At 39.7% G+C, this 20,108-nt stretch overlaps 1 protein-coding gene across 1 annotated transcript in view; it reads left to right on the top strand.

Moving 5' to 3' along the window:
* FAT4 (FAT atypical cadherin 4) overlaps positions 1–20,108 on the top strand; it is a 150,327-nt gene that overhangs the window by 107,618 nt on the left and 22,601 nt on the right. Inside the window, exons 7-10 of the mRNA XM_026847875.1 lie at positions 344–524; positions 4,327–4,577; positions 7,409–11,758; positions 19,776–19,880. Of these exons, the coding sequence (XP_026703676.1) occupies positions 344–524; positions 4,327–4,577; positions 7,409–11,758; positions 19,776–19,880 (4,887 nt within the window). The remainder of the gene's footprint in view (positions 1–343; positions 525–4,326; positions 4,578–7,408; positions 11,759–19,775; positions 19,881–20,108) is intronic.

The raw sequence follows: 20,108 nt of genomic DNA, 5'->3' as shown, positions 1-20,108 counted from the left end.
AGAAAGAATAAGTCAACCACATGTTCAAATTGGTCCTAATTGTTACAGGAAGGCTTCTGAGCAGTTCCAAGACCATCTTTTTCCACTGAGCATGTATTACAAAATATTTGTGGTATTAGGTGGAATGAGAAAAATAACAACTTTTTTTTTTTTTCCACAACTTGTACTTTATGTTGAGATGCCTTTGAAACAAATCTGACCCTGTCCTGTATGTTGAATTGGCTTTCTTGCTCTGTGAACTGTGACATGCTCAAGCGCTAAATTTTAAATTGGGGATGGCAGACCTTGGATTAGCACGGTGGTATTTGTAACCTCTAGCATTTTGTATCCCATTTTCCTGTAGGATCTCCTGCCCTCACTGGCACTGGAACCATTGCTGTCACAGTGGATGATGTCAATGACAATGTCCCCACGTTCGCCTTTAACATGTATTCTGCCACTATTCCAGAGGATGCTCCTACGGGGACAGATATTTTGCTCGTAAACTCCTCAGATGCTGATGCTTCTACAAATGCTGTTATTAGGTAGGTCATTTACTGTTGCTGTACGTAATATCACCTCATACCTTGCCTGAAGATTTTTTTAACCTCAGTGTCCATCATGAACATGTCATAAAGCTGCAAGACACGAAAGGACAGCTGTATTTGTGTCGCTAAATTATTTCAGCAAATCCAGCTTTTTTTTTGGTTCCTTATAGGCTTTTAAAATTATATTAAGGACAAGGAGAGTCACAGTGTTATTTTAATTTTTTACTAAGTGAAAAGCAAATGGTTTAACTTGCACCTGAGTGCAATTGTTAACAGGCTGAATTTACACTCCTCAATAAGCATAGAGGTAGATGAATTAAAAAAATAAAAAGAAATCTTGAAACTCAAAGTAATGTCATAAATGGAATAAGCACTTCAGCTTGCACTCTTTATATATACATTTTGTGCATAATGAAATATGATATAGGCTGTGAATGATCATCATTACTGACTGCCCTCAGCTTGTGTAGACTTTGGAAAGGCTTTCCTCTATTTAACATAGCTTTTAGAGTTGAGGCCTTGTAATGAAGAATACAGTTAATAGATACAATACAAATCTTTTAAAATGTATTCCTTAAGAAGCTAGAAACCATTGTTCTTGGAGGCTGACAAACTTCTTAAATATTAATTGAAGGAGTTTTCAGGAAGGGATTGGTGGGGAAGAGGAAGATGGACTTTTCAAACGTCATTAATGAATTTGCTACAAAAGCTGAATGTGGCAGGGTTAAATAATATTTTTTTTTCACTTATGTTAAAATGAAGCCACTCACCCTAAAAAAAGTACAGAATGTATTTTGCAGCTATAGTCATCTTTAAACTTTAATTTTTAAACTAGGCAAATCTAGAAATCAGTATCATTTTTTTGCATAAACATGTCCAAACTAGCGGATAGTGTTAATTTTGTGATAGTATATATATATTTGGGGAAGGCTTCAGTATCTTATTTTGAACCTGAAGTGGCTTTTCAAATTTAACTGTAGTTTAGATGACTGCTTATACCGACTTGGATGCATTTATACTAATAATTTGTGTTAGTTACTAATCAGAAGGACATGTAGGTAATTTCATCGCATTTAACTGTTGTGACTGCAAACACCTGTATCTCTGTTTCCAAACATAGAAAATTGGATATAAAATAGCTTCTTTATTCAGTTTTGTTAGTTCACCTCAGTTCATTCTTCAAAGTGCGTAAGAATATCACTGTGGTTGTCACTTTTTATAAAAAAAGAAGTAAAATAGAACTATGTCATGGCAAAGCAATAGTCTATAAAATACTGTAATATTTTCTTTCCAAGTAGCTAGAAGCCAAAAACGGAAACTCGATGTTTTGGCATCTTTAAATATTTGAAAAACATCCACAATTACCATTTATTAAATTGTGAAACAATGAAGCTTTTAATTCTATTCACTCTTACTCTAAGAAACTATTTCTGGCGAGCTGCTTTAGGAAAAAGAATTCCATACAAAGCATAAATGATTGTAATTATTGCAGCCCATAATCAGAAATTGTCAGGGTGCTCTCATGTTTCTTTAGCATGATTGAATTGCTTTAATATCTCTGCCATTAGTCTTTGTCATTCACTTGGTACCTCACAGTAAAATAATTGATAAAAATATTTTTTTCCTTCATAAGTAGCTATTTTAAATTGTTTCCAAGTTTTGTTTTACACTTTTAGTCTTAGGAACATACTTTGTTTTTCTTGGACAGAATTAGCCTAGATTCAGCATTTAGAGTAATGCAAATCTTAAAATATGACTGGTATTACAAAACTGGCAAAAGCCAGAAGGACCAGAACACATAAGGTCTTCTTGTCAGAGATGCTGAGCACTCAGAACTCCTCCAAAAATGGTATGTAAAATCCTCTGCTAAATGTTCATGTAAAGTAAAAAATGGACGGTGTTATGCAAGCAGTAGCTAATCTTCTGCAAAACTGTTACAGGTCTGTACATGCCAACTTGTTTTCTCTTATTTGTGGTGATAACCTGTGAAGTCATTAAAAGAGCCTGATGGGGTGGTTAATGGTAATGCACACTTGAGCAGTCTTGTTAAAGATGATATAAATAAGAGTGGTCAGCACAGAGTAGTCAAAAGGCCAGATTTCAAGCACTTCAGTCAAATTCCTTTTATGCCAGTTGTCACCATTAAAGTTTTGGGGGATTTTGGGTTGGGATTTGGAATTTTATTGTAACTATGCTGAGACACATAGTCCAGTTGGTTTGCATGCAGTTGTACTCGGATATAACTCAGAATATCCTATGGCAAATGTTGTTTGTCTTTATTCTGTCGTTTTGTGTTTGGTTTGTTGTTTTTTTTTTAAAAAAAGAAGGTTTTTATAGCATCTTTCCAATGCTAAAGCTTAAGCTGTTCTATATATATGGAAATACAGAAGAGAAAGTCTTTCTCTTCTGCAGCACCTCACACAGCATTAAAACATTGCAAATCAAAGATGAAATTCGCCCATGCTGCTAGTATTTAGTGAGATTTAAGTGGTGCTTTAGGCTTTGTGCACATTCTTTCCACCCTAGATGCACATTGCTATGGCTGGAGAATAATTACGTATGGCCATCATATTATATCATAGTTAAGCAATTAAAGTATGCTCATGGCATTCTGTAGAGATTAATGACTGAACAGGAAAAGTTGTCACAGCTTATTACACAGGCTGGCTATCAATCCTCTAGGTAAAGCTTCTGGACTGTGTTATTATTTCTGTCATAACCTGTTCTAATTTTAAAAAGGTGAAGATATGATTACTCTCTTCCATAAAAGCCATTTTTCTTCTGAATCTTTTATAGAATTGTATCCTTCAAAAAAGCTGCTACTGTGCTGTATAAGGCTTCTCTGAAGAAGCAATGCTAATCACAGCTGTGTTGGGTTTTGTTAGGGTTATAATATTTAATATGGGATTTGTTCATTTTAGCCAGTTTTTGTTTCCTTTCTTTGTAGAAAACTCATTACCTGAATTAATAAAAAATGTAATATTAATAAATTACCTTTAAAAATACAACCTTTAAATTACTTTTTAAAAGTACAGAACTTAAAACTTCTGTACAAACACAAGCTGCATGAGCATTTAAAGAGAAAGGACACATTCACTGTGCTACTAAGCCAGAGGTAGCCTGTACAACGCACTGCAGTAAGCACACTGTCAATTCTTATTAAATGACATTTTTGCACACACACACGGATATATACACGTACATACACAATCAAGGGTCGAATTGTGGTCCCAATTAGTCTTTATTAATGCAGCTCTGTGGTTACTAATTTGCTATGAACTACTATGAATTAACATTGAAATCTTGAATAGCAACACTTGGCTCAGTATCAGGCAATAATATGAATTATAAATCTTCATAATATTTTGTAAAATTGTCCTCCTTTTATTTCAGAAAATAGTATTTACTAATTATATTCTGTAGATTCAGTTAAGAAGTGTAACACTTAATGTGTTAGCCCAGGGAAATCAGTACTAGAGGATGCCTCCAGTAGCCCATTTTGAGACTATGTCCAACTGTATCTTCAAATGTACAAAGGCTCAATCTTTTCCTCACTTATTAGAAATAAATCTGTGTTAAGCAACTATGCTTGGAAATCCCCAGAAATGTCATTTATGACAGGTCTCGAAATATGGAAGAGAAAAAAAGTGAAGACAGATCGACAGTCAGAAGAAAATCTGCATGTTGATACCCGTCAGCATGGTGGTCTGAAGACTATAGAAAATTGTTATCTTAATGCAGCAGGCTGCTTTATGAAATACTAACCGAATTTTTCTTACTTCTTTTTTCTTTTCAACAGCTATAGGCTTACTGGTGGCAATTCGCAGTTCACAATCAACCCCTCTACAGGACAAATCATCACCAGTGCTCTCCTCGATCGAGAGGCAAGGGAGAACTATACTTTAGTGGTGGTGGCAAGCGATGGGGGCTTCCCTGGGGCACTCTCCAGTTCCACTAGCGTGCTTGTCTCCGTCGCTGATGTGAATGACAACCCACCCAAATTTCAACACCATCCCTATGTCACCCACGTCCCATCACCTACCACTTCAGGTAACCCAATCAGTGGCAGTGCTTGGGATACTTCAGACTGCATAAACGTGTGGACAAAATGGAAAGCTGAGACACAAGAAAAGTTTCTAAGATGTTCCTCTGCAGCTGTTTTTCACGTTTTGTCATCTTTGTGTTGCACAGAAATGAATAACAGCAAGGCTCAGTATATCACCCTAATTTAGCAACTTTTTTTAGTTTGTTCCTTCCATCCAAACTCTATTATTTTCCTGCAGTTATGTAAAGAAGACATAGTGTAAATGAACACCCACTCAAAGAAGGGATTAAATTATTTTGCCAAGGTGAGGAAGGCAATGGTCTCTTAATTTTCCTCTGAAAGTCTCCTCTTGCATGTAGTTGTTCTTTATCCACCTTGAGCAATTCTTAAAGAGGATTTTGTCAACTGCTTCCAAAAAGGCTGTGTCTATATCAGATATTAGTTATGTTGCCTTTCCTTGAGCCAAGTGGTAAAGTAAAATTAAAAAAAAGCCAAGCAACAACCTTCCTTTTGTGGTTGCTGCACCCAAATTAAAGTGACTTCACTCAGTGCAGGAATTAACTTCAGACTCAATTTATGTTTAAAAAGGCCTGATAAATATATTAGAAATGTGTAAGTCCAAACTACTAATATTTGTAGAAGTGCCGTTGCAAGGGGAAAGAAAAGGGAATATTTGCATGAGGATGGAGAGAATTTACTGAAAAATTTTGCTATTTTGAGATTTTTTTTTTTTCCCACGATTTCAAATGAACTGGTACCAGGACCTCTACTATCTCAAAACGGTAAAAGGATTTTATAATATGCTGACTATATTACCACGTATTCACCAAACTGCAATTGGACTGGTTTTCTGTGGAGCTCAGCATGCTGTGTTTTCACATGCATACACATACATGGATATGTGATGCCTACAGAGAGGATTCCAAGACAAATGGTTTACAAAACAAATTTTCCTTTAAAAGAACAAAAATAATGGCTTATTTCCATGTCTTGGGTTTTCTCTCTAAATTTTAAACAATTGCAAATACTTCTCCTTTTTATGGAAGAATGAATTTGTTTACATTTCTTCCCTGTTTCCAGAACAGCATTATGAAATTATTTTTTTATTGCATTGGTGAATCTTTGTGTATTCTGACTAGGGTACAGTGCCTATGCATGGCTCTTTTTGAGGTGTTTCTTTCAATGTGTTTCTGAGGAGTACATATAGATTTAACTGATGTTTTCTGGCAATATCTTTTTGCATGCTTTTTGTATGAAACCTGCTAGAACTGGAAACACACAGAAAGCCTAAACTATGTTTACTCTGGTTTTAACTTAGCAAAAACCTAGGGATGCATGCACTTTTTTATCTTCAACTTCCTCAGTTGATAGTTCACTTTCATTTAAAAGGAAATGTTAGTAGCTTTCCACATTATTTTGAAAGGCTGTTGACGGTGATGTTACTAGCAGGCGTGGTGTCCATTAATAAAAAAAACCCAACAACTTTATTGCAGTTCAATGTAGAATCTGAATTAGCTTTTCCAAAAGACAAAACAAACCCTTGTAACTTGATCAAGGCTTTTGCTTTTATTCCAATCACAGAATATCTAGTGTACATTTTGACAGAAAAAGCTTAATTTCCGTGTTATTTCTAAATCAAGTTTAAAAGAGTGAACTAGTAATAATAATTAGTAATATAATTTGCTTAACTGAAGTAAAAATCTTCATTTTTTCCTGTCCCATTTCTCACAAGGATTTGAATACTGTCCTTGTCTAAATATTCCTCTCCCTGGAGTATGACTGATTGCACATGACAAATAATGACATGAAATGTAGTTTTAAGGGGACACTGTCAAAGTCATTCCTGCCAATAAATGATTTTGCCTTAAGAGGTTGAAAACTACATGGTTTTTACACAGGAGTGGGTATTTTCTAAATTTCATTACCAGTAAAACATCAACAGGGTGTTCTGCAGATTGATTGGACAGTGTCAAATTTGAAAGATGTGCCGTGCATTAGATCTGTAAACTCCAGTGCGAAAGAACACTCTGGATTCTCTGTGCAGATAGGCAGATATGTAGGTTAATGCAAATGCTGCCTGTATAGTCAAGCTCATTCTGAAACATCAGTTCAGAAGACCTGAAAGATAATATTTTCATGTTATTTCACTACTGTGCAATAGTTTTGTATTCTGTGTGATTTTAGCCCTGTCTCAGAGGACCAGCATGCTTTTAAAAATGCAGCCCCATTAATTTCTGTCCTGAGAATACTCTTACAAAATCAGAAACAAGAGGCTATTCGGGACAAAGGGGCAGCATCGGAATAGGAAGAAAAGGAGCTGCAAGGGAAAGTGGGTGTGTAGGGTAAATGTCCATGGGTGCTGCCTGTTCTCTTAGGTAACCTTAATAGTAATTGAATTTCAGAGGGTTTTTTTACATGGATAAGTAAACTATAAGTAATTAAAAAAAAAAAAATCAAAGGAACATTCAATCTTATTAGATTCATGGCTTTCATAATGTGAATGTTCTAGAAATGGGACACTAGACTTCCAAAAAGTTTCAAGTCCATCTTCCAGTGCAGATGTATGTGTAGCCTCTGACATCTGGACGTGCATTTCTCTGAATGCAGTGACCTACTGTTCAGACCCACATATTTGGGGCTGCATGAGCATCTTGTGGGCTCACAAACTCACCTACCCCTTGTTGAATTTATCATCATGTGAAAAAAGCAGTTCATTTGCAGAGCAGTGTGAGGAAGAACATAATGCTCCAGGACATGCTTCTGAGTGAAAAGCTGGCATCATGTTTCCACACAATTGGTGCATTCATTAAAGAACTAACTTTGTTCTCCATTTCAGGCTCGTTTGTGTTTGCTGTGACTGTCACCGATGCAGATGCCGGCTCCAACGCTGAGCTCCATTACTCCCTTATGGGGAAAAACTCTGAGAAATTCCACATTGATCCAACAAGGGGGGCAATCCTGGCTGCAAACCCACTGGCAGGAGAGTCTGAAGTCACCATTTCTGTTCATGTGAGGGATGGCGGCCGGTATCCCAAGACAGACTCTACAACTGTCACTGTGAGGTTTGTGAACAGAGCGGAATTTCCTCGTGTTCAGGCAGATCAGGAGACCTTCACGTTTCCTGAAAACCAAGCAGTCGGTACGCTTGTCACCACCGTCTCTGGATCTTCAGCCAGAGGAGGCTCCTTGTCTTACTACATTGCCAGTGGTAACTTGAGAAGCACCTTCCTAGTCGACCAGGTGACAGGACAGATTTCTGTCGGGCGGGCTTTAGATTTTGAAGCCATACAGAAATACGTGGTTTGGATTGAGGCCAGAGATACAGGCTTTCCGCCCTTTTCCTCATATAAGAAACTGGAAGTAACGGTGATAGATGTCAATGATAATGCGCCAGAGTTTGAGCAAGATCCCTTCATTGCAGAAATAGTGGAGAACCTGTCCCCACGGAAGATACTGACAGTGGCTGCTGTTGACAGGGATAGTGGCCTAAACGGACAGCTAAATTATGAAATAATTGAGGGCAATACAGAAAACAGTTTCAGTATCAATCGAGCCACTGGTGAGATCAGAAGTGTCAGGCCCTTGGACAGAGAGAAATTGTCTCGATACATACTAACCATAAAAGCTTCAGATAAAGGCACCCCACTCCAGAGCACGACCGTCAAAGTTATCATTAATATTTTAGATGAAAATGACAATGCTCCAAGGTTTTCTCAGATATTCAGTGCTTCCGTGCCTGAAAATGCACCTCTGGGTTTTACAGTAACCCGAGTCACAACGTCAGATGAAGACATTGGGGTGAACGCAGTCAGCAGGTACTCCATAAGGGATACAAGTCTCCCATTTACCATAAATCCCAGCACTGGGGACATCACCATCAGCAGACCACTAAACAGGGAGGACACAGACCGCTACAGAATCAGGGTCTCTGCTCATGACTCCGGGTGGACGGTGAGCACAGATGTCACCGTATTTGTCATGGATATCAACGACAATGCCCCACGATTTACAAAGCCATCCTATTATCTGGAGTGTCCTGAGCTTCCTGGGATTGGTTTGAAGGTCACCCAGGTTTCAGCCACCGATCCTGATGAAGGATCAAACGGCCAAGTCTTCTACTTCATAAAATCCCAGTCTGAGTTCTTCCGAATTAATGCAACCACAGGGGAAATTTTCAACAAGCAGTATTTAAGGTACCAAAACTCCAGCGGTTCAAGCAATGTCAACATTAATAGGCACAGCTTCATTGTTACTTCTTCAGACCGAGGCAGTCCTCCATTAATGAGCGAGACAACTGTCACCATTAACATAGTAGACAGCAATGACAACGCACCACTATTCCTCGCTCAGAAATATTTTACTCCTGTTACTAAGAACGTGAGGGTTGGCACAAACTTAATTAAAGTTACTGCAGTGGACGACAAAGACTTTGGCTTGAATTCTGAAGTGGAGTACTTTATCTCTGATGAAAGCAAAACTAATAAATTCAGACTGGACAGGAGTACAGGCTGGATTTCTGTGTCATCTTCTCTAATGGCTGATCTGAATAAAAACTTTCTCTTTAACGTGAAAGCAAAGGATAAAGGCAATCCTCCACTCTCATCTGAGGTAGCTGTTGAAATAGTAGTAACAGAGGAAAATTACCATACACCTGAGTTTTCTCAAAGCCGTATGAGTGTTACTATCCCAGAGAGTCACTCTGTTGGAACAGTGATCAGGACTGTTTCAGCCCGCGACAGAGATGCCGCTATGAATGGATTAATCAGATACAATATTTCCTCTGGAAATGAGGCTGGCATTTTTGCTATTAATACAACTACTGGTACACTAACACTATCAAAACCACTTGATTTTGAGTTACACCAAAAGCATGAGCTAGTTGTTACTGCCACGGATAGAGGATGGGTGTCCAGAACAGGCTACTGCAGTGTCACTGTTAATGTCGTTGATGTGAATGATAATTCTCCAGCATTCAGCCCTGAGGACTACTTTCCCAAGGTGTTAGAAAATGCCCCCAGTGGGACAACCGTTATTCGTTTAAATGCCACTGATGCTGACTCTGGACCTAACGCTGTGATTGCATATGCTATTCAGTCCTCAGATAGTGACCTCTTTGTCATTGACCCCAATACAGGAACTATCACCACCCAGGGATTTTTAGATTATGAAACAAAACAAAGTTACCATTTAACGGTAAAGGCTTTTAATGTTCCTGATGAAGAGAGGTGCAGCTTTGCTAGCGTCAACATCCAGTTAGAAGGGACAAATGAATATGTACCCCGTTTTGTGTCCAAACTTTATTATTTTGAGGTTTCTGAGGCAGCCTCCAAAGGTACCATTGTAGGTGAAGTTTTTGCAAGTGATCGTGATATGGGAACTGACGGAGAAGTCCACTACCTTATCTTTGGCAACAGCAGAAAGAAAGGCTTCCAGGTAGATGAGAAAAGTGGACAGATCTATGTTTCAGGACCTCTTGACAGAGAAAAAGAAGAGCGAATCTCTTTGAAAGTGCTTGCAAAAAATTTTGGGAGCATTCGTGGTGCAGATATAGATGAAGTAACTGTTAATATCACTGTACTGGATGCCAACGATCCTCCCGTTTTCACCTTAGGAACCTACAACATACGAATCAGTGAGGGTGTTCCTCCAGGCACTCATGTCACGTTCGTGAGTGCCTTTGATTCAGATTCTGTCCCTAGCTGGAGCAGATTTTCCTATTTCATTGGGTCTGGCAACAACAACAGCGCCTTTTCCATCAACCCACAGACAGGACAGGTGACAGTCACTGCAGAGCTGGATCGAGAAACGTTGCCTGTGTACAACCTGTCTGTGCTGGCCATCGATTCAGGAACACCGTCCGCTACCGGAAGTGCCTCTTTGTTGGTAACTTTGGAAGATATCAATGACAATGGTCCCACCTTGTCCACCAGCCAAGGAGAAGTAATGGAGAATAATTGGGCGGGAACTCTTGTGATGACACTTCAATCATCAGATCCTGATCTCCCTCCGAACCAAGGTCCCTTTACTTATTACTTGCTCAGCACTGGCCCTGCAACCAGCTACTTCAGCCTTAGTACCGCTGGTGTGCTGACAACAACGAGAGAGATCGACAGGGAGCAAATCAGTGATTTCTACCTGTCAGTGATTACGAGAGACTCTGGCATTCCTCAGATGTCTTCCACAGGAACTGTGCAGATCAAGGTAATAGACCAAAACGACAACCCGTCTCAGCCCAGAACGGTAGAAATCTTTGTTCATTATTATGGCAACCTCTTCCCAGGTGGAATTTTGGGCAACGTAAAGCCACAGGATCCAGATGTGCTAGACAGCTTCCAGTGCTCCCTTACCTCAGGAGTCACCAGCCTTTTCAGCATTCCTGGGGGTACCTGCGAGCTGCACTCGCAGGCGAGATCCACGGATGGCACGTTTGACCTGGCTGTCCTCAGCAATGATGGGTTACACAGTGCCGTCACCAGCAGCGTCCGGATTTTCTTCGCAGGCTTCAGCAATGCCACCATTGACAACAGCATCCTCCTCCGCCTGAGCACCCACAGTGTGCGGGATTTCCTGACAAATCACTACCTCCACTTCTTACGCATTGCCAGCTCCCAGCTGACAGGGCTGGGCACCGCTGTCCAGCTGTATGGCCTGTACGAGGAGAGCAACCACACCTTCCTGATGGCGGCCGTCAAACGCGGCAACAACCAGTACGTGAATCCCAGCGGTGTGGCCACCTTCTTCGAGAGCATCAAAGATGTCCTCTTTCGCCAGAGCGGGGTGCGGATCGAGGCTGTGGACCATGACTGGTGCCTGCAGAGCCCCTGCCAGAACGGAGGGAGCTGCCTAAGGAGGTTGGCAGTGAGCCCCGCTCTGAAGAGCCATGAGAGCATCCCCGTCATCATCATGGCCAACGAGCCCCTCCGGCCCTTCGTGTGCAGGTGCATGCCAGGGTACGACGGGAGTCTGTGTGAGACAGACATCGATGAATGCCTCCCTTCCCCCTGCCACAATGATGGGACTTGCCACAACTTGGTGGGCGGCTTCTCGTGCAGTTGCCCAGAGGGCTTCACTGGCATGGCCTGCGAGAGGGACGTCAACGAGTGCCTTTCCAACCCATGCAAAAACGGTGCCGCCTGTCAGAACTTCCCGGGAAGCTTCAACTGTGTCTGTAAAACCGGGTATACAGGTACGCTTTTACTTCTCTATATCTTACAGTCCAGAAGAGATGGAAAGAGGGCAGAAACGTACCTTTGTAGCACAAGGTTGTCTGAATATGAGCATCCCCAATAGGTGAAGAGGTCATACAAAATGAGGTATTTGTAGTTACAAAAACTCAGAAGACCAGGTGCCCACAGTATTCTTTTATTTTAGCTCTGTCCTCAGGCAAATCTCACTTACCTGATTTGCATTAGAACAGAAAGATTTTTACAAGAGCTGTTTTAATTTATTAAACATGTAGAAACGTTTTCCAATGCTCAAGTATGATTTTTCTGCTCTTGATACTGTTATGCATATTGTGGTTGCATTTCAAGTCAGCTAAGAGTATGCCAAGCAAGAAAATCGGCCTCTGCCCCAAATTGCTTACAGTCATACAAGACAGAAAACAGATGAAGGATATGGGAAAAAGCAGAATTCGGGCTAAATGATCAAGCATGCTTGTTCTGTATTTTGTCCCTTTGTCATATTTTTTTTTTAACAACAGAAATGTCTGCAGTATTCCTACCTCTTCTGAGTATTTTTTTCTCTAATATTTATTACAATTCAAAAATAACAGCACTTTATCCCTAGAAAAGTAGGATAACATTTGCTTCTGTCTTGAGTATGATATTTAAGGAAGGTCCAAACAATTTTAATGGTTGCTTATGGTGACTTTTTACAGACCTTGTAAAAGATTCTAACCAGAGAAGGTTAGGTAAAGCTTTCATTACCTTTTCTAAGAAGTATTTCTGTATCGCATATGCCCTAGGCAGCCCAGGCCAACACAACCATGCTCATTATGGTGTGGGTATTTGGGCTTGCCACCGCTGCCACCAAAACTTATTGGTAACCAGGGGAGTGATCAGGGGGTTGGTTGTTCTTTTGTTTTTTCTTAAACCACATTAGTACAGGAGTTGCGATACACTTATTGCAAATGAGAAGGTTAATCAATTTTGAAATAAAGGTTTAACTACTTCATTTAAAGCACAGCTACAGCAGTGGATACGTATTCAGTGCGAAGGGTCTGTTGATGTGAGGGACACTGGTGTGATCTTTTGTGTGAACCTCACAAATGTACTACTGAGCTTCAGATCAGGAGCAATTATTGTTAACTGACAAGCAGTTCTAAACTAAGTTACCAATCCAGGGTTTTATTTCACGTTGTATTACTACATCAAATTATTTTGCCAGGAGCATGGCAAAATAATTCTAGGGCAGCTATCCCCTGTAACTCTTTAGGTCATTAGCACCAGAGATTACATGGGCATATGTTTGCTGTTGCAACGAAGCAAAACACATTAACTCTAGCAGCATACTAGTGTATATGCCTCTAGCCTGTAATTTGAATCATTGGAGCTATTTTTTTTCTGTTTTTAAAGCTCATATCTTAATGTTCAGCCCTTATGTCAGCTAAAAATAGAGCTCTTCATGTGACAAGCTCGACAAAAGAAGAACATTTTAACTAAGAAAATGTGATGAGAGACTTTTAGAGTTTGAAGTGTTGGATTTCTTTCACACCATGAATTAAATGTGGCATCTGATACGCGCTTTCTTAAACTCCTTGTCAATGCAAATAATTTTTAAATAGACTACTACTGAGGCAGACATTTCTATTTCGGAGTCAGATCTTTTAAAATCAGTTGGCCATTGCAGAATCAAGAATTATTTAAGTGTCTGGAGATTGATCGATCAAGACAGAAAACAAATGGCACCAAAGAAAGTAATTAAAAACCAAAACATCTTTGGAGTTGAATATCAGCAGACCTTATTAGATAAGATCACAATAAATATTCAGTATATTTAGACATTTTATGTCTGCAAAAGCATACTTGAAATTCTGCAAATGTAATATTCAATAGGTTCTGCAAACAAATGTCAGAATACAGATTGTTTGAGAATGCTTGACATAGAGACTATTATGTTATTATTACACTGCCAACAGAAAGAGAACACAGCTGCTTGGGTGTTTAATCCTGATTCATATATGATTAAAGATTGCCATAGTGAATGTAAAAATAAAGCCTGAAACTGTTTCTTTGTGATCGTAAACCTTGAGTGCCTCAGCAAAAAAAGAGACATCCAAAATAGTGGATTTCTAATTCAGTTTACCATATACATAGCTTTGCTCCTTTTTCTGGAATGAAAATACAGTCTCATAATTGAATTTGCATGCTTGGTAAAAAAATAATATTTGCAGGGTACTGCATACATCTAAAAATTAGTATTTTCTGAGATTAATTCTCTGTTCACTGTAAATTAGAGTACACAAGCTGTAGACCTTTGTAATGGTCTACCTGAAAACTGAGAGTTTTACTTTTCCTTGATTTATTATGTTTTGTCAGCTGCATTTCACATCATCATACTGCAAAGGTAATGTAGTTCTTTTCACTGAATGGGATTATAAAGACTGATTACCTCAGAGCAACATCATTATGGTTTAAACAATCTGTTATAATTACATCTCTTAATGATGATCAGATTTTGTTTTTAAAATAATCACTTTCTGGAGGGAATATACTTTGTGATTTACAGTAGTTGTCTGCCCTTCCTTTGAACCCTTCATTTCCTGTTTTCCAGGACTCATTAAGATGAAGGAATGTAGGTTTGTGAAATTGTTTCAAATGCAAGATTAAAACATTAGAACAACCACTTTAAAAGATGGACAGAGAGAACCACAAAAAATAAAAACTCTCAAATCAGCTGAAATCTAACCCAAGAGCATTCAGCCAGTATCTGTTCCTGTTACATTTTTCAATTTAAAAAAAAAAAAAAAAATTCTCAGGAAGTTAGATTTTTGAATAAGTCCCTGAATGTGATATCATCAGTTTGAGGAGATGAATGATAAACGCTGAATGCTGTCTGTTGTCAATTGTTCAGCATTTTCCTCATTTTCATGGTCTTCAGAAAAAAGACCTTTCTGACACAGAAATTAATACCCCAGATCTTTCAATATTTCAACTGAGAAGAGATCGATAAATTCAGCTGATTACAATGTTCACCTGAGCTGGAGTGTTACTGGGGTGGCTCTGGTTTGAACTGTCCCTGGTTCCCAAAACACTGGCTGAGATATTTCCTTCCCCTCACTGGATTTGATACCCTGAAACACTAATCAAACATACATGATTAGCCTAATTCTTTATGCTGTCCAAATAAAATTATTCCCCAGCTGAGAAGTGCAGAGTAGTCCGAATGTGTGAAAATGATTGTTGAAAATTGTCTTGTGTAAGCCACAATAACACATATATCTCATCATTCTTCAAGGCACGTTTCTTACATGGGATAAAGGTCTTTCAGAACACTACTTTTAAATTCATGTTGTAAAAATTAAATCAGCAGACTGTTGTGGAAAACGACCTCTGAAAACCAAAACTACCCTAGTTTTTTGAAGTTAGGATCAGTGACGTTTTCTGGAAAGCAATAAAAGTGAGCACTTATGTTTAGATACAAGCATACTGTCTTAGGCAGAATGGCCAAAACAATGGGTTTGCAAGCTATGTTTTCTTCTTCCAAATCTAAACCTTTAGTACACACTTTACCGTGTCTGTAACCCATGAAACTGGCAGACCATCAGGGTGGACTTGAACAAATACACTGTTTTACTAAAGTACTGGAAATCTGGCATTAGCATGGTGCAAGGGAGATAACTGAAAGTAGTAGGACAACCTGCTGCCATCTTGGATGGCTCTACTTGCTAGAAGAATAAGGTGTTAAAAAAATCTAAGTTTAGTAGAAGTTGCAGAACCATGTACAATGTAACTGGTATCACAGCAATGTATCTGGAGGAATCCTCACAGTGAAGAAAAGACAAGAGAGAGTCTGTGATGGGTAAAGCCCTGCGCAACCTGATATAACTTTGAAGGTTGCCATGCTTTCAATGGGGTTTAGACATCATGATGTCCAAGGTCCCTCCAGCCTAATTTTTTCCATTATTTCTGCAGTATATGTCCTTGTTCAGAGGTCTAGAAAGATCCGTTTCTGCCAATCAACTCTGAGCAATAACAATAGAGAGAAAAAGTATGAGCACGGGAGGAACATGGTTTAGATGAAAAAGGAGGAGTAAGAAGGTGCAGTATGAACACCGGCAGACCATTCAAAAAACAGGAATTGATAGAAACTCTCTGGATCTTGCCAGAGTAACCAACCCAAGCTGCCAATAATAGCTTGGAATATGGAGACCTTTCCTTAGAGGATGGATGAGGAATGCATGAGAGTTTCTGTCTCAGAGGAGTCTAAGGAGGGACTGACCAAAGATCTGAAGGTAGCAGGAAACTGATGAATTGATGAAGTTCAGGATTCTGCAGAAAAGACAGCATGAGGCCTTGTAGAAGCAACTGTTTTCAGAAGAAACTGATGTAAGGTACTTGGTTGGTAAGATTGCCTGGAGGGATACACCCTGGAGAAGAAATTCAGGAAAGTTGGGATCTTTTAGAGGAAAGAAAAAGTTTAACTAAAAATTATCTTAAAGCAGGAAAAAAAGATGGATGTTTTTGAGTTTTAGGTTGTCAAATCACCATTTTTTAAACTGAAAATGAGTTATATACTAAATAAAAATAAGTTGCTATTCTTTTAGTAGTTACTCGGCATTATATTACAGTGTTTACTTATTTATCAGTTTGTAATTTATAAATCTCATCATCTGTTTACTGTTTTTTTCTAATGAAGAAAATTACTTTGCTTTATCAAAGTAGTATTTTTTAAATCCTTATACAGAACAACTATAGTGATAAACTAGAATAGTATTCCATAGTTATAATTTTGTCCTGTTGATATCTGGGTGAAGGACTCTCACTTTCTAGGATAAGCATGCTTAACATGATGTGGTGGGTTGTCCCTGGCTGGACACCAGGTGCCCACCAAAGCTGCTCTATCACTCTCCTCCTCAGCTGGACAGGGGAGAAAAAATACAACAAAAGGCTTGTGGGTTAAGATAAAGACAGGGAGAGATCATTCACCATTTATCATCACAGGCAAAACAGACTCCACTTGGGAAAATTAGTTTTATTTATTACTAAACAAAATCAGAGTAGGATAATAAGAAAATAAAAACTAAATCTTAGAACACCTTCCCCTCACCCCTCTGTTCTTCCTGGGCTTAACTTTGCTCCTGATTTCTCTAGCCCCTCCTCTCCAGCCATGCAGGAGAACCAGGAATAGAGGTTGCAGTCAGTTCATCACCCGTTGTCTCTGCCCATGGGAGACAGTCCTCTACAAACTTCTCCAACTTGAGTCCTTCCCACAGGCTGCAGCTCTTCACAAACTGCTCCAGCGTGGGTCCCCCACGGGGTGCCATCCTTCAGGAACAGACGGCTCCAATGTGGGACCCCGTGGGGTCACAAGTCCCGCCAGCAAACCTGCTCCAGCGTGGGCTCCTCTCTCCCCGGGGCCACAGGTCCTGCCCGGAGCCTGCTCCAGCGTGGGCTTCCCACGGGGTCACAGCCTCCTTCGGGCACATCCCCCTGCTCTGGCGTGGGGTTCTCCACAGGCTGCAGGGGGGTCTCTGCCCCACCACTGACCTCCGGGGGTGCGGGGCACAGCTGCCTCACCCAGGGCTGCACCACAGGCTGCAGCATAATCTCTGCTCTGACACTTGAAGCACCTCCTCTCCCATCTTTGTCACTGACCTTGGTGTCTGCAGAGTGGTTTCTCTCACATATTCTCACTCCTCTCCTCTCTCCAGCTGCATTTGCTACTGTATAGGTTTTTTTCTTCCACTTCTTAACTGTGTTATCCCAGAGGCGCTACCACCGTTGCTGATGAGCTCAGCCTTGGCCAGCGATGGGTCCATCTTGTAGCCGGCTGGTGTGGGCTCTGTTGGACGTGGGGAAGATTCTAGCGGCTTCTCACAGGAGCTGCTCCTGTAGACCCCTTGCTACCAAAACCTTGCCATGCAAACCCAATACACATGCATTTAAAGAAGAAAAATAAGCTTCATAGACATCTTTTGTTGGATCGTTATTCCAAATGTAAATAGACACATTTTTCCTAGGTCTTTAGCATGTCACTGAATGGAAAAGAATAGCTGAAAATTCTTCTTCATTTTAAATAAATACTAGTTTAATAGCTCTGATGAACTGTTAAATCAGAGTATTCATCTTCTCCTGTGTCAAAACAGTCGGAATAAATGCAAACACACTTTTATTAGTTTCATGAATTATTCAAACCATTGTTAAATATGAAGAAGATGTTGTTATTCGCTGGTTAAAATATATGCAGCTAAAATAAACATCCATATTCTGTTGCTGACTCAGCAAATATGCCAGCTGTAATGTTAGCTGAGAAAAAGAAGAGTATTTAGTTAGATTGAATTACAGAAAACTGGGTAAGCTTGGTTTTTGTGAAAACTCAAGAAACATCATTGAGCTGCGTTAAGCCTCTCTGTCTCACTCTTGCTACGTGTTCTTGCTAAGTCAAAGATCTGTACTATATAACATAATTTTAAAATAAAGAAAACAGCAAAATCTAACATAAAAAGTTAGCTCATCCTCCAGTCATGCCCATTAGAGAATAAAATATAAATAAATACCCCCAAAGCATAATTAGATTCAGACACTGGAAATGTTTCCTAGATTTATGGTGGATCTACAAGTTACGTATCAACCACAGGAATTCTCCAGCTCTCCATTTCCATCCTGCTTGCACTCACACATGGGGGGCTGCTGCTCACATGGAAGAACTGCCTTCAAACTTCTTTAGGTTAAACAGAAAACTGGAGGGGAAAAAAAGATGTTTTCTTAATTTGGCAACTCAAGTTCTGACATTCTGAAAAAGCTAGCAGCATTAATATAGCACAGTCCCAATTTTCTACAGTTTTAGGAACCAGCATAAAGTCTAAGGACTGCATATCGTGCGTTGCTGTAGTGTGAGATGTAACATGTATGTGACATATAAGAATGGACACGCTTTATGCAAGTTCATGTTGTACTTTTAACTTAAGTCTATATATTTATATGGTGTGAGGAATACAATGATTCATTATCAGTGCAATAAGAAGCATTATGGCAGTATTAACCTTCGTTATGTACATATCCTGACCTACATGAGGTTCAAGAAGAGGTTTGAAAGAGCATGGCTGATTTTGCCAGTTTTTTTAGAGAAACATGAGGGACAAAAATGATGATACTTTCAAGTTTTTGCTCAGCAGGCAGTAAAGGCTGGCACTGGTGGCAGAAGGAAGGCAGGTACCAAGAGTATAGTGGAAGTGTTGCTGAACTGATAAAAGCTAAGTAATGAAAAACTTAGCAGTGAAGAAAATACTTTTGTAATGTTTCCATACAAAATAATATTCCACAAAGAATCCCCTTGTCAGTATTTGGCATCTGTTAAAATCTTCACTTTTTTCTCTTGGTTCCCTTCCTTGTTGAAATGAATTATGTGATTTCAGTTTATTCTCTGGTGAGTAATATTTACCACAGGTGACAGTGTCTGCTTAGAAAAGGACTGTATCCAGGGTTTTAGCTCCAGAAGACTGTGATCCCTCTGAGTCAGGAAGGAGGTTGTAATTGATGAGAAAAAATAAGAAAAATCATATAATGTACAATAGCGGTCTGTGTTCACCATGCCATGTTCATACAGGCTCCAGGAAGGGCTGTCTCTGTCTCCTTCACATGAATGAGTACATTGCATTCAGTGGAGGAGAGGGGAATAATTTTTTATTTTCAGCATCTCCTTTCATGATCTCTCTTTTATGGACACCAGTTAATAAAAAATATATCTTAAAAAAAAATACAACAAAAAAAAAAAACAAACCACTAATACCTAGATGAGATACTTACGAGACACTTGAAAAGTAAAGTTAATTTCTCTGGGCTTGTGTCAGGGCTGGGAGCAGCCCAGCATCGTCTCTGTGTTTCCTCTTTCCATTCCACAGCTTCAACTGGTCCCTGGCACCCTCTCTCCTGGCTGTGCTGTCAGCATTGGTTCATAAGCTCGTTACCTAAATACCAGCCTGACTTTCCTATTGACCTGAATACTCTGACCTGAAAATTGCTTTTATTTCCTAATTGCAGGGAAAACATGTGACACCACTGTCAATTACTGTGAGTGCAACCCCTGTTTCAATGGTGGATCCTGCCAAAGCGGAGTGGAGGGATATTACTGCCACTGCCCCTTCGGTGAGTACTTCCCTTTCCCTATTAATATTTGTCCAGTCTCTATTTATTTTTACCTGCATAATACCAAGGATATGTATACGGATTCCAGTCCGTGGGCAGGTCTTGGTCATCTCCTGTCCCCATCCTCTGCTTTTTCCCCAGCTACAAGATATTTCTTCCAGTAAGGCAGGAGATGGAAGCATGTGGCATAATGTGGGGGGGTCACTGTGGCTGCTGTGGGGGCGGGGG

The sequence above is a fragment of the Athene cunicularia genome, assembly GCF_003259725.1.
Source record: "Athene cunicularia isolate RWA chromosome 4 unlocalized genomic scaffold, athCun1 chr4_part2, whole genome shotgun sequence".
NCBI lineage: Eukaryota > Metazoa > Chordata > Aves > Strigiformes > Strigidae > Athene > Athene cunicularia.
This window is presented reverse-complemented; position numbering and strand designations above follow the sequence as displayed.